The sequence below is a fragment of the Heterocephalus glaber genome, unplaced genomic scaffold (assembly GCF_053883595.1).
Source record: "Heterocephalus glaber isolate CG9 unplaced genomic scaffold, H.glaber_assembly_v1.0 deba00000621, whole genome shotgun sequence".
Lineage (NCBI taxonomy): Eukaryota > Metazoa > Chordata > Mammalia > Rodentia > Bathyergidae > Heterocephalus > Heterocephalus glaber.
Window position 1 is genome coordinate 9,123,784 of NW_028258153.1, and position 14,647 is coordinate 9,138,430.

Here is a 14,647-nt window from a genome sequence, read left to right on the forward strand (position 1 = left end):
GGGCAGAGCGGTCAGGTCACTGGAGCTCTTGTCGTCAGCAGCCAGCTCGTATGTATGATATTTTGTGAGATCTTCCCAAAATCTTTTACACACAGGTTTTTCTGTAGTAGAGAGGAATCCCAGCAGTAGAGTAGAAGTGGAGAGGGATCCTGGCTTTCTCGGTAAACACTTTCATGTAGGGTAGCACTTTACAGTCTGGTCCCCTGGCAGAGATTAGCATTTATTAATCCCTCCCCCCTTTGCCACAGACCCGGTTGAAGGAAGACACCAGGTTTTTGGGTTTTATGCCCTCAGGTGGGGTTAGGGTGAAATCTGAGACATTTCTCTTCCTGTCTTCTGGGAGTGAAAGTGGCCTGTGCTTTGGATGTAACATCAGAGCAGCCTCTCAAATGGCCCAAGTTAATAAAATATTGATCATCAGCACATGGTGGCCAGGGGCAAAGCAACCTCTCTTTCTTTCCTCAAAACCTCTTAAAAATCATTACGTGGAGGAAGAGAGAGAAGTGAGCTTGTGACCTGCAGCCTCCTTCTTTTCTTCCTTCTGTCCTCCCAGGGCGCCCGGGGCCCAGACTTCAGGTCCTTTGCACTGAATTCTGTATCCATGCACCCAGAGCTCTTCCTGCTCACAGATTCACAGAGGTTCCCAGGCTGCTTCTCTTCTGGCTCTTTGCTTTAGGCTTTGCTCTGTCCTGGTCTCTCTGTCCCGTGGTTCCAGAGTTTTTGAACACAGTGGGTTGATGCCTTGGCTGGGTAGCAGTGCAGGAGTAAAAGGAGTGCTTGGGACCTGTGAGCCTGCTCAATCCAAGAGCCAATTCTGATGCTGTCCAGTGAGCTTGTAGCCCTTGTTCATTTTCCTCTTCACCCCTCTTTTGAAAGAAATTATTGGTGTAATTATTTAATAGAGGTAAAACCCCGTCTTCCCAACGCCCCCAGGAAACCTGCTTGTCATTACTGGGTAAGAAGAACGCATTGGTATGAGATCCCCATGGAGGAGGCCATGCAAGGAGCTGGGGAGGTGGCCCCACAGGGAGCAGCAGCTCAGGAGGGCAGCTGGAGTTCTCTGCCAACCCCGCAGGAGAGGCCCTGGTCCTTCTGGGCAGCGACTGCTGGTTCTCATCCCCGGTTCACATTGTCCCCTGAGTATCGGTGAGTAGGCAGGGTCCGAGGCTCCTAGGAGACATCAGGGACACTGTTTTGTTTGTTTGTTTTGGTGCTGGGGATCAAACTCAGGACCTTGTGCTTGCCAGGCAGGCACTGTGGTGCTGAGCTACATCCTCGGTCCCCAGGGGACACTGTTTCTAATTAGGGCAGGGCTGGCTGTGCAGAGGACTTGGGAGGGGCTGTCTGGAGGAGGAGCTCTTCTAAACAGTCTGAGTGTTGACCTTCCTCATCCCTCTACTCCCTGGGTAAGAATGAATGGCCAGGGGCCAGGGATTTAGCTCAGTGGTTCCGGCACCTGCCTTGAAAGCCTGAGTTCCATCCCCGGTACCAAAAAAAAAAAAGAATGAATGGCCAGTGTTGGACACTAACTGGCTGAAGGTGTGTGTGTGCGTGTGTTTGTGCGTGCGTGTGTGTGTGTGTGTGTGAGAGAGAGAGAGAGAGAGAGAGAGAGATGGTGGGGGGGAGAGAAAGAGAGAGAGAGAAATTGACTGAGGGTAGCCAGGGTGGCAGCCATGGTAAACTTCTCAAAACAGGAAAAGAATTTGTGGCTTAGTAAAGCAAAAGATAGCTAGACTATATTCATTGTCAAATGTTTTTACTGATTAGTCAAGCAGATGCTGTCTAATTTCTAAACTTCCCTCTTTGGGAGGCTTTTAAAAAGTGGTCATAGGACCGGGGATTTAGCTCAGAAAGCACAAGGTCCTGAGTTCCATCCCTGGTACCGGAAAAAAAAAAAAAAAAAAAAAGTGGTCACAGTTAGTGATGCCTGGGGTTTCCTCTAGCAGGTTGGAATCAAAGCTGTTTGTTCCACTCAACAAATACTTATAAAGCAATCACTCTGTGCTGGACCCTGCTAAGTGACATGGGGCATAGAAGAGTGACTGGATACAATCCCACCTCTTGAGGAACTTACCAACTTGGTAGGAGATAAGAGTTACGGAAATAAAACAAATTTGGGGAAATACAGGGCTGGTGTCAGGAAAGTACAAGGCTTCGATCGCCCTGAGGTGTGTTTTCTGTTCCACGGTGGCTTCCCCTGGTGGAAGCTGTGCATCAGGGCTGTCTGACTTTAGCACCGCGGCCCTGGAGAGAAGCCCAGTACTGGGAGCATGGACACATACGGCTGTTACTTGAGCTACTGTGTTTGTGGGTGCACCTGAGCCACAGCATTTGGGGGTCCAGTCATAGGATGCTCAGTGACACCCTAAAGGGCCTCATCTGGGAGAAGTCAAGCAACCCCGTATTCCTGATCTGATCTGCAAAGTGGGATAAGGCCTCTCACTCTTCCTGCCCCAGACGGTAGTATAACACGAGGGTTGGAATGTGGGAGCCTTTGGCACAGAGGCTGACTATAATGCAGTGGCTTAGCATCGGCCACAAGAGCTAGGTAGGCAGAAAGAAATGGGGTCAGTGCCTTTCGTGGCTTGACACCTCTCTGATGTCTACCTGTTCTTTTGGACCCCTCTTTGCCCCAGCCGTCTCTTACTGGGCTCTCCCATTCTCTCCAATGAGTCATTCCTAGGAGATCCTTCCTTACTCCTACTACTCCACTGATCCCATAGCTTCCATGGTAACATGCGATGCATGTGCTCTTGTCCCATCTTATGGTTTGGACATGAAATGGCCTGGAAAGCCTCATGTATTTGGATTATGATCTTCTAGCTAAGTGTGCTGTTGGAGGCGGGGCCTGCTTGGAAGAGGCAGATCACGGAGGGGGTGACTTGAAGGGTGCCTCTCCCCCCAGGCTCCTCCTATCTCTCTGCTTCCTGGCTGCTGTGATATGAGGAGTTTTCCTCTGCCAGATCCTTCCACCATGAGTTTCTGCCTTGCAGCCAGCTAACCAAGGCCTGTAACGGTGAGCCAAAACAGACCTCTCCTTTCTGTTGTGGATACTGGGTATTGTGTCCCACGAATGAGAAAGCGACTAAGATATCTCACATCTATTTTTTTTTTTGGTACCAGGGATCGAACTCAGATCCTTGCGCTTGGGGAGCAGGCAGCGGAACCACTGAGCTAAATCCCCAGCCCGATATCTCACATGTCTGTCTCTGCCCTGTCCTGTGCCCAGACCCTCCATACCTCCTGAGCGTCCTGTGGCTCACCAACTCCACCTTGGATTCCACCCTGAGTCTCAGCTGAAGCTGTCACCCTCACACAGTTGCCACCTGAAGGCATTTGTGCTGCCCACCATGGCAGCCGTGGTCTCCCTCAGATGAGGCTGGGACCGGTCCTCTCATTTCCTCTCTTGCTGGCGTTTTGCTGGCTCATATGCTCATTCATTTTCATCTCAACCATTATTTCAAAACGTTTAAAATTATATATGTATTTATTTGTTTAGCAATAAGATGCTTTTCCTTGTTACTATACCGGAGATTTGAGTAGAATGACTGCTCTGGCTGTGATTGGTTTGCACAGTTCACAGAACAAAGCCTAGACTAGCACTATCTTCAGTCTGACTCCAGATTACCTTTTCATCTTCATGCCCGTGGTTTCCCTGGATCCATGCATCACTGTAGTGGGCATGCAGGAGCCCTTCCAATGCGCCAGCCTGGGGCAAACGAAGGCTCTACTGGCTGTTCCTGCTCCAGCCATGCCCTCTGCTGACCTCCAGCCTCATTCAGAGTTCAACATCCTCCTTAAAGCCTGTAAGTACAGAGCACCAGGCATTACCCGTCACCCCTTTCACTGGCTCATCATCCCTAAGAAGAGCCAGGATGTGGGGGCTCTCTCTGTTTTAGAACCAAGTGGTTTTGAGAAGAGTGTGAGTCTTTCTCCTCTCCCCATAGTGCAGATGAGCCTGTCCAGTCTCAGGGCCTGAGCTTCGAGGGCACAGCCAGAAGCCAGAGGGATTTCAGGAACACTGTTCAGCACCCAGCTCCCAGCCCTGTGCTGGTTAGGTGGCTGATCTCCTGCTGGCCTTGGCTCCAACATCCTGTTCCCACCTCTGCCCCAGTCTTCCCGTGTGGGCCCTGAATGTCTTTTCTAAGTCTGAGGCCTTGATTGTCTTCATGCCTAATCTGCACCCCGTCGCTCCAGCACTGGAGCCCCTTTTTTGCTGTGTGATTTGTGCTGTTGAACTCCAATCTGGTGACTGGTACTTGTGAGATTTCCTTAGTGCTGACTTCTGAGTACATCACATGGGTGGACATCTTAATAGTTACCTGTGCCTGTCTGTCAGGTACTCGCTTTCTTTTTGGTACTGGGGATCGAACTTGGGCCCTTGCGCTTGTGAGGCAGGTGGCGGAACCACTGAGCTAAATTCTCGGCCCTTGTCAGGTACTCTGGTTCCACCTTCCCAGGTGCCATCTGGATGTCTTCTGTCTGTCTTCCTTTGCCCCGCCCTCATGGCACACCTGCAGATGTGTGTGCCGGTCCACATCCCTGATGGGGGGGAGTGGGGATCTTAGGCCTGCTTCAGAGAATGGCATCACTCACCATCCAGGTGAAGAAGCCGGAAGCCAGGAGCCTTGGAGTGGTCTTTAGCTCTTCCCCCTCCCTGTGGCGCTCTCCCACCGAGTTTACCTCCAGGTCCCTTTCATTCTACCATAGTCCTGCCTAGTGCAGTGTTCTCCAGCTTCACACGGCATGGTTCTCACGCCAGTCCCGATCCCTGTCACCTCTCACCTGACTTACTGCAGGTGCACCTTCATGACTCTCCTAAATCCTCTCCGGACATCTGTCCAGCAGTCTGCACACTTTAGCTGGAAAGTGAAAATGTAATACTGTTTAAATAGCATCAGAATTCTGCTGAAAACTCGTCCAGATCTTGCCTTGCTTTTAGGAATAAACACTGACGTGGAAAAATGTTACAAAAAGGACCTACAAAGCCATGTGTTTCTAGCCCCAAGCTAACTCCCAGCGTCCTCTTATTCTCTGACCAAGGCTCCCTTTCTTCTATGCACCCACCCTGTTTCCTCCCACCTGCTTTTCAGCATGCTGCCTCCTTTCTTGCACCTCTGTTCTCATCTGTCACCTTACAGCCCAAGCATGCCTGTCTGTGCCCACCTCCACTGGGATCTTCTGTTAGCATCTTTCACGTGCTCTTGCAGCTCCCTGCACACCCCCTTTATAGCACTTAGCACAGTTTTAAATTACAGAGCCATGTGATCTTTCATAGATGTTTTCTCATACTTGGCTCCAGTGAGGTCCACAGACAGGAACCGTGTCTGTTTTGCTCACAGTTTTATGGAGCCCTGTGATTAGCATGTAGTCAGTGCTTCATACATATTATTAGACGAAGTGAATAGCCCCTGTGTGCCCTGTTCTGTCTCACAGAAGTTAACTGAGGCTATGTACAGGCGTGTCCTAGATGTGATGCTCCATCACTGATATTTCCCCTAAGCCCAAACATGGGAACCTCTTTATTTAGGAAAAATCATGAAACACATGTACAGAAGGGAGCTCCTGAAATTCTTAGTCCATATCCTGCATTGTTTATAAAAATATTTACATATGCATATTTCTTGCTTAATTTTCTTGGTGTAATGATTTTCATAGATACTGCGTATCATTATATTCTAAGTTTACTGTGCTTCTTTGAACTCAGAGCCAACAAAAAATACATTTCTTCATGTTAATTGCATGCTTCTTTTAATCTATTAACAATTCCATTCCGTATGGGATTCCTTTTTGGTCTTAACTTCTCGGGTACTCGGTGCAGAATTTCATGTTTGACTGTAGTGAGTACCTCTTCCCACGTATCTGGTTCCATTTCTTTTCTGCTCTTTTTCAATCGATTTATTTTTTGTCTGTTTTTATTGTTGTATTGTGTTATATTTAATTATTAAAGACAATTTAGACCTTTTTGTTATAAATGTATAGTACATTATCCATCTGTCTATCTATCTATCCCAAAGTCCTTATCCTTTCTCTTTTTTTTGGTACTACAGTGGTAATAATCCACATTCTTCATTTGGAGCAACTCTGGTGAGGGATGATGAAAAGAATTTGTGGAGTCTACCTCATGATGTGTCCCACACAGAGGCAGATGATGACAGAATCTTGTACAATTTGATAGTCATTCGTAATCAGCAGGCCAAAGACTCAGAGGTAAGCACTTTTTGACATCTTGCAGATGATACTGGACAGCAAATATAGCAGTTACAAGAAGCTTGAAAATAAAGAATGAGCTGTTTGGTGTTTTTGTTGTTGTTGTTGTTGTTTTAAAATTAATTGGGCTGGGGTTTTAGCTCAGTGGTTCTGCTGCCTGCCTCATGAGTGCAAGTTCCCAAGTTTGGTCCCTGGTACCAAAAAAAATTAATTATCTTGGCACACTTTTTTTTGGTACCGGGGATGATATTCTTTTGATATACTCAACGATCACATTTATTGTAGAGAATTTGTTTTTTTAAAATTTTTTATTTTATTCTTTTGGTACCGGGGACTGAACTCAGAACCTTGTGCTTGTGAGGCAGGTGGCAGAACCACTGAACTAAATCCCCGGCCCAGAGAATTTGTACCTGTACATAATATATCTCAATTCTTCTTTTCTTCCCATTCTGGTTTTTTTTTTTTTTGGTACTGGGGATCGAACTCCGGACCTTGAGCATCCCATTGGTGGCCAAGCACCTCACAATCTCTGGCTACGTAGTTTCCCAGCAACTTCCCCTGTTTGCCTGGTAGTGCTGACAGTGGGTCACAAGGGCTGCTGCCACCACGAACAGCCTGCACTGGCTACGGTTCCTGAACGTATGAAAGGACTGTATGGCATTGTTCCTTTTTCAGGGGAAGATCACATTTTTACACCACTGTACTGGGTTGACCAGTTAGGGGTTTGCTGGTGACAATGGAACCAGTTCTTCTCTTTCCTTCCTCTTCTTCTCTGATCTTGCCTAAAGCAGCAATAGCACAAGGGAAATAATGTATACAAGTAATTACCCCCGCTGCTACCACCACGCACATGTGGAGCAGGCTGCACAGGATGTTTGGCGCCCAGCCTGACTGCTGTCCCTGGAGGAGCTCCTGCTTCTGTTTTATTTATGCATGGTTTTAAAAAGACAATTAGAGAGCAACATGAGCTACAGAGAGCTCTCAGTGAGCATAGCTTCCTAAGTGGCCATTGTGTGTTTTCTGTGCTGGCATGGGTCTGGGGTAAAGAGTCGTTCAAGAAGCTTTTTCTTCTGGCCAAAGAAATGAAATCAAGCTTGACTCTGGAGGGACTCTGTTACCAAGAAAGGCACCCCAAGACATGACATGAAATGATTTGAAATATCCCTGTTCATAGTGATTCCTTTTTTAAAAAAAAGTGTAAAAGTAGTGTGATTAATAAAAAGGTGCTTCTTCTAAATTTTTAAAATCCAGGTGAATATTAATATATCTACTCATATTCCCCACAGATTAGATCATATATCATATACTGGTCTATACCTTGTTTTTTCACTTAATATGTTTTGGACACATTTCCATTTCATTGTGCTCAGATTTACTTTATTGCTTCTGGGAACTCTGGTATTCTCTTCTATAGATTCACCATCATTTATTCTACCAGTCTCCACTGATACTCAGGTTTTTTTTTTGCTTGTAGAAGCAGTGGTGCAGTGGCCATCCATATGCTAGTTGTATAGCTTCCATATTTTTTTCAGAAAGAAAGTCACTGGGTCACAGTATGTACATTTAAAGTGTTGGAATTGTGATAATGCTTCCTTCTTGGAGGAAACTAGGAAAAACACTTGAAGGTGGAGAACAGAGGTTGCAATCTCAGATCCTTCCAGGGACTAGGTAGCAACATCAGTGAGTGAATTGGGCACTCCTCTCACCCCAGCATATTGAATGGCGTTAGAAACTCATCCTGTTTACGGGGAGCAGTTGCTAAGCTCCAGGTAGCTGTTGACTGGGCTGAGAATGTGGATCTGCAAAGGCTGAAAATTTCGATTTTTTAAAATAGAAGCTGAAAAATCGAAGTTTTTGTATAAAAGGGCCAGATTTAAAAATAATTCAAATAAAAAAATATGTCAGCTAAGCAAAATATGTTAGTGGACTCCTGATATATAAGGACAGGTACAGTGAGTAATTTGACCACTTCTTATTATTTTGTCCAGTATGGTTGAAAAAAAGAACTTAACATTGATTTAGAAGATGAAGGTAGAAAACTGGTCGGGGTGTTTTACATTTGAACAAATTCTATATCTATTACTATTGTTTATTTTCTCTTTCATACAGGAAAACATTGGTACATATTTTAATAAAACAGAGGGTTTTGGCTTTGAAATAAAATCAAATTCTACCCACTAAGGAGCAAGGAAACCTACATATTTTTTCATGTTTCCAGTTTAGAAGCTCAAGCAAGGTATTGAGACAGAACAAAATTTTTTTTCTTGACTAAGAACAACACAAAAGACCTAGGACTGCTCATTCTTGGAATCCTCTGAATAATAAAAAATAATTTCAAAACAGTGTGTGTAGTACCTACATCTTCTATTGAATCTGAAGTGGGTAGAAGAAGCACTACAGATCATTAAGGTTAAATTTATAGTCTTTCAAACTGAAAAACAGTGAGAAAAGAAGATATATATGTATATAAGGAAGCAAATAATGAAGAATAGGCATGAACTTAAAGTAAGGTGCAGTGTCGAAAAGTAAAAGTCGCGTTATTTGAATCTCATAACCATCAAAAGCTTATGGAAAATAGGCTTTCAGCAGAAGAAATGATGCATTGGTAACTCTCCAACTAGTGGAGAAATTGATGCTCTTGCTTTTGAATGATGTCATAAAGTATTTTATCTTTGAATAATGGTAAACAACCTCAAAATCATACCATTGAAACATTATCCTCTTGTCCTTTCTCATTAAACTGGTTGCACTTTACATAATACAGTCTTTTCTAAGGAGTTTAGCAACTTCTAATGATGTTTATACACCTAATTTATTTATTTGTATAAGTAACTATGAGTATACCGAGTGATCTTTCTTCTATGATATGAATAACAATAAAAATAGTGCTAGGCATTCTTTTTCCCACTTTGCATATGTCACTGATGCCATGCCTTCTTAACAGCAGCTCAGAGGTACTGTAGATATCATTACACTCTTTCCATTTTAAGCAACTTATGTAAGGACACACAGCTGTTAAGTTGGAAGCCAGGATCTGAATTTGGGCTTTGTGACATAATATATAATGAGTCTCATGGTGGAGATTGTGAGAGAGGAATAGGTACTCTCTAATTAGATATAGATTTCAAAATACATCAGCAAAGTCTGCCCAAAGCCTATGCCTGGGACTTTTGGAGGTCAGTGAGTATAAAGGGCATTTTCACATGAAGGGGATGCGAGGCTTGTTTGGTTAGAGGCTGGAGTCTGTCTTCAGGAAGTGGTCCTGGGAATGGCACGTTTCCTATGTTATACTTAAGGGTGGTGATTGAAGTTGGTTAAAAAATCATTTTCTGAGCTGTTTGATAAGCTCTGTGAGTTTCATCCTTCTCATTTCCATCCTTTCTTCACCTTTTTTAGGTTCTCTGACCTGTGCTATTTGACACCTCTTCCAGTGGTTCAGTAACACTTCTCATAGGAGTTTGTACATTATTTCCGCTCTGCTCAAAAAGCATGTGTTCCCTTTTTTGGATATATGTAGTACTGAGGATAGAACCCAGGTCACTGAACTATCCTCCAGCCCAACTTTGACACTTTTAATTAAGAAAATACAAGCTTAAAAAAACATACAAGCTTAATATCAGATAATTCTCATAAACATCTTTAAGCACTGTTTTGGTTCAAAAAATAGGTGATGTTGGGGCTGGGGATTTAGCTCAGTGGTTCCGCGGCCTGCCTCACAAGTGCAAGATCTGGAGTTTGATCCCCGATACCCCCCCCCCCAAAATAGGTGATGTTTATTAGGCATAAAAGGTGATAGAAGTTCCGAGCTTATCTTTTAAAGCTTTTAAGTAATTACATGCTCAAAAATGTATATAGCTCTCATGAGTGGTGCCTGCCTTCTTGTGACTGAATGATGCAATATTCACACATCAGCAGAGCCACATAATGACCAGATACTTGTGTCTCTAGAGTGATCCCCTGGAAACCACACTCTGTTGAATCCTGGGGGAGTGGCTAAATACCACTTTTTAAAAAAAATTACAAAGGCAAAAGCATAACATGTTGCTTGCTGGTTTGCAATGTGTTTGCTCTTCTTGTGCGTCCACAGTGTCGCCGGCCATTGTAAACAGGTCCAGCAACATATTTTGTATAGGACTAGGCCTTCCCACAGCTGTTTTCTAAAGTCAGCCTGCCACATCTGGAATCAAAGAAGTGGCCAAGCAGAGTGGATTGGAATATTAGGTGGGAGCATGTGACAAAGGGCTGAGCTGATCATGAACCAGCTACATAACTCTGAGGCCGTCAGACATGCAGGTATTTCAGTTTGACTCTGCATTTCTGTCTGAGGAGGTTTCCAGAATTAGAAAGAGCCTTTCTGTCAGGGCCATCTGATTTCTCTCTGAATGGGTGAACATGAGCTTCTGTTAGAGATAGGAGTGCAAAGTTTGCCAACCAAGAAGGAGCAAAATAACTTTGGAAAATTGAAGGAGTTCTCTAGATAATTCTGAGTTCTTTCAAAGGCCTGTATTTGGGGGTTCAAATTATTAAGGTTTTGAGTAACTCTATTGCTTATTTTACTTTGCTACTGATCATTTGGGTTTAAGGGATTTTTTTTTGGGAGATAGAAGGGGTATAGAATCTGAGGATAAAGGATTCTTGTCCTCTATTTTCTAGGTAGAAGTAATTATTAGATATTATGCTGTGTGCTAAGCAGCATCTGCATGCTCACCAGAAGAGCACTGAGCCCTCATGGGACCGCTAGGAGAGGCATCCCAACAGGCATGATTAGAGACGGCATCATCTCTACAGGAGGTGGAGGGAATGAGGGGAGAACTGGGATCGCAGGTCAGATCTGTATGACCTGGAAACCTGTATGATTAAAAACACTCCTCTCGGGCCGGGGATTTAGCTCAGTGGTTCCGCCACCTGCCTCGCAAGTGCAAGGACCCGAGTTTGATCCCCGGTACCAAAAAAAAACAAAAACAAAAACACTCCTCTTGTCTCTTTAGTGAGTTTAGAAAAAGTTTCCAGGTTCCTTTCTTGGTCAAATTTACCATATGAATATTGACTTTCTGCTTTGGGTAGACAGTCAGGTCTGTGTGTTTATTTTATTTTATTTTTATTTTGTTGCGGTACTGGGGATCGAACTCAGGATCTTGTACTTGTGAGGCAGGCATGGTGCCACCGAGCTAAATCCCTGGCCAGGTCTGTGTGTTTATTGACCATGACTCTCCCTGTACCCATTAAATCACTTCATGTACCATCTTTGACCAACTTTAGTGTTTGTGTAGTATCAAGATGTACGGGGCCCTGCATGTAAGGTAATCTGGTGCTGTGGCACTTTTCTGGAACCCACTGTTTTGCACCAGAAGACAGTCTGTTTATATGTTGGTGATCTGCTAACAGATCAAGAATGAAAGGCAAGATGCATGGGACAAAACAAAAGGTAGGGATTTCAGAAATTGTAGTGTTAGAGAAACACACAAATTATTGAAAATAGAGCTTAATGTACTACCAAGACACAGGAAAGAAATGATGTCCTACTGTCCCAGTTTTTCCACCATGTGTCCTTTTAACTATCTTCCCAATCAAGTAACTAGGTCATTTCTGTTGCCCACAGATAATTACATTTTTTTCAATTGAAGATTTCTTCATTGTCTTCATTCATTACTTAATTATAGGGCTGACTGAGGACACAGAAACCTGTGAGGTTAGGTTGGTGGCAGCATTCAGAAAAGAATTACGTTTTTCTCTTGGCTGAGCGTATTGGCAGTGGGTATCTCAGAATGGTATTCCTTGTGATCAAAATAGCTTCTTTGCTTCCATATCAGTCATTGAGGTGGTACTCATCACTTGAGCCTCTTTGTAAGATGGAATAGCCTAAACATTGAATTCAAATTAAGTTACCTCACCCAGAGGTTTTGCTGTTATCAGTCTATCCTATGGAAATTCTCATACTGTTAAACAAAATATATATGTTCTTTGCAGTTTTGAAAAGTAAAAATCTGGAAATAAATTTGTCCAATGAAAGTACTGATTAAATATATCATAAATAGCTATGCTAATAAATGTTATATAGTTTGACAAGTAATAAAGTAGGATTTATAGGTACTGACTTGGAAAGATAGGTATGATCTATTGCTAGGTGTAGATGTATACTATTATCCCATTTGGGTAAGAGCAAATAGGTGCTAATACACAGTGATAAGCTTTGTGGAGAGTTGCCTATGAACTTGTTAGAAGTGGACGGAGGGAAGGAGACTTTTACATTCCTTTAAATTTGTAATTTTCTGTACTTTTTGAATACTTCTCAGATGTATTATTTTGCATATTTATACTTTATATAAAATAAAATTCTGTCCTTATTAGTGGCTTTTCCCTTGGGTGTTTCTAAAGTGTTTTGGTTTATTTTATTGTGGGTGTGCTAGAAAAAAGGATGAGAGTGTGAGGAGAATGTGTGGTTAGGAGGAGGTGGAGCAGGCTTTGAGGAATCCTGCAAGGTAGACTGACACCGAAAGAGCTCATGCTTCATTGCTGTCACTTAGCACTTGTCTTTCATTGTTAAAAGATTCTTTCTATACATCAGGCTCTTACCCTGGAGCTCTCTTTGCAACCAACAGGAGCTTTATTTGTTGGCTTTTTCACCACCCTGCCCTGCAACCATTCCTGCATCTGCCTTTTCTCGAAGTTGGTCTTGATCCTCTTAGAACAAACAAAAATGGCACTTAATTGCACAGAACCTCCGAGAGCTTTTGATGCTGATGCACTGGGACTTCTTGATGTGAGCGTGGCTCACTGTGGGATGGCAGGTGGGTTCTCAGAAGTGCTCCCTAAGAACAGCTTGGCTTGCTTTTTGTCTTTGAGGATGTGAGGGAAATGGGAACACCTGCCCCATTCTGATGGGGGCCCAGGTCTGCTGCTTCTCAGACTTAAACTCTGAAGTGATTTGGAAGGAGACCATATTTTTCTTGACATGAAACAACCCTTCCATGAGTTTCCTAGATACCTGAGGTTCCACAGTTGTTACACATGATTGTGCTATTTATACTGCAGGGATGAGCTGTACCATTTTATGGCTGTGCAGTCTAGAAAGTAGGCCACATAGCTAATGAACACTAGCTGGCACACCTCTTGAAGTAATTGTCTTGTTTAATTATGAATTCACACCCAGTCTCCTTAACCCTTTTGCTGTTGTCATTGTTCCTATTAAAGCCCATAGCTTGGACAATTTTCTGTGGACCTGAGCCAAAATTAACTTAGTTCCTTCTTTTCTAAATAATATCTTTTGCTGTAGAAAGCATGCACTGGGCCCCAGATCGACAGTCTTGGCTGTGCAATCACATTTTTCAACTAAGAGCTGGAAGATTCAGGTGCCCTTCACGAGTAACTAGGCCCAGAAATGGGACCAACCATCTGAAAAGGAGTGTGGTGGTAGTCAGCCTTTCAAAGCACAACAAAAATTTATTTTTTTTCCAATAGTGGAAAATGAACCCAGGGCCTCCACATTGAGTTATGCCCCCAGCCATTTTTAAATTTTTTATTTTGAGACAGGGTCACCCAAATTTGCCCAGCTGGGCTTTGAACTTACAATCCTCCTGCGTCAGCCTTCCAGAGTGCTGAGATTACAGGTGTGTACCACCTTATTTGCCTGAAACCCAAACATTTTTATTCAGTTGTACAGCTGAATATCTTTTAATCGATTCTAGCTTGTTTCTTTGTTTTTATTTTTGCCAGCATCAATTGGGCTTACCAGAAAGTTTTGAAAATAGGTACAAGTGGTAGAGATACAAATCCACTGCAGTTTGATTTGTGGATAAACCCATATAGGTTTCAGGGATGCGGTATTTTATCCATTTATTCTGGTCTCTTTCCCTGCCATCACTTAAAATTTGGGAGGACTTTGATGAGAGCTAAGAGTTGGAATGGCAACAGCTTGTCAGAAGGGAGAGACTGCTAGACCATGAGCTGGTCAGGGTGTCTGCTCTTTCAATCTAGCCTTGGCTCATCTGCAAAAATAAATTTAAAAATGCTTCTTGACATCTTATGGTGCATACACTGTTATCTGTCTAAAGTGGTCAAGACTTCAGTATTTTTTTCTAAGAAGGAATGACTGCAGTACACACTCAAAGGCATTATTTCTTCACTTGTCCAAGCAGAAGTTTGGAGGGGATAGGTAGTGTGTTAGAATGAAGCAGACTCTTTGGAGTAGGAATGAGCTACCCAAAGTTGTATTCCTGACCAGCAGGATGGGCATCCTTGCATAAATGGCCATTCCTTGTGCTGCTCTGGGCCCCACTCCTAACTTCTGGAGGCTCCTCTCCATATCTCCAGGGTTTTTGTCATATTACCCTCTAGTTATGCTTCCTTTGGTTGGCTCCTTTCCAAGCTTGGGTCTTCCCACAAAACACTAAATGTTCATTTACTGTGTGTAGGCTCAGCTCAGCTGGGAGTTTTAAAA

General features: G+C 43.5%; 1 protein-coding gene across 2 annotated transcripts in view; it reads left to right on the forward strand.

The window, feature by feature from the left end:
* Mreg (melanoregulin) overlaps window positions 1-14,647 on the forward strand; it is a 79,115-nt gene that overhangs the window by 14,785 nt on the left and 49,683 nt on the right. The window contains exon 2 of one of the 2 annotated variants that reach the window (XM_087206143.1): window positions 6,051-6,210. The exons of the other annotated variant lie outside the window; for it this stretch is intronic. Coding sequence (XP_087062269.1) covers window positions 6,051-6,210 — 160 coding nt within the window. The remainder of the gene's footprint in view (window positions 1-6,050; window positions 6,211-14,647) is intronic. 2 annotated transcript variants of the gene reach the window in all.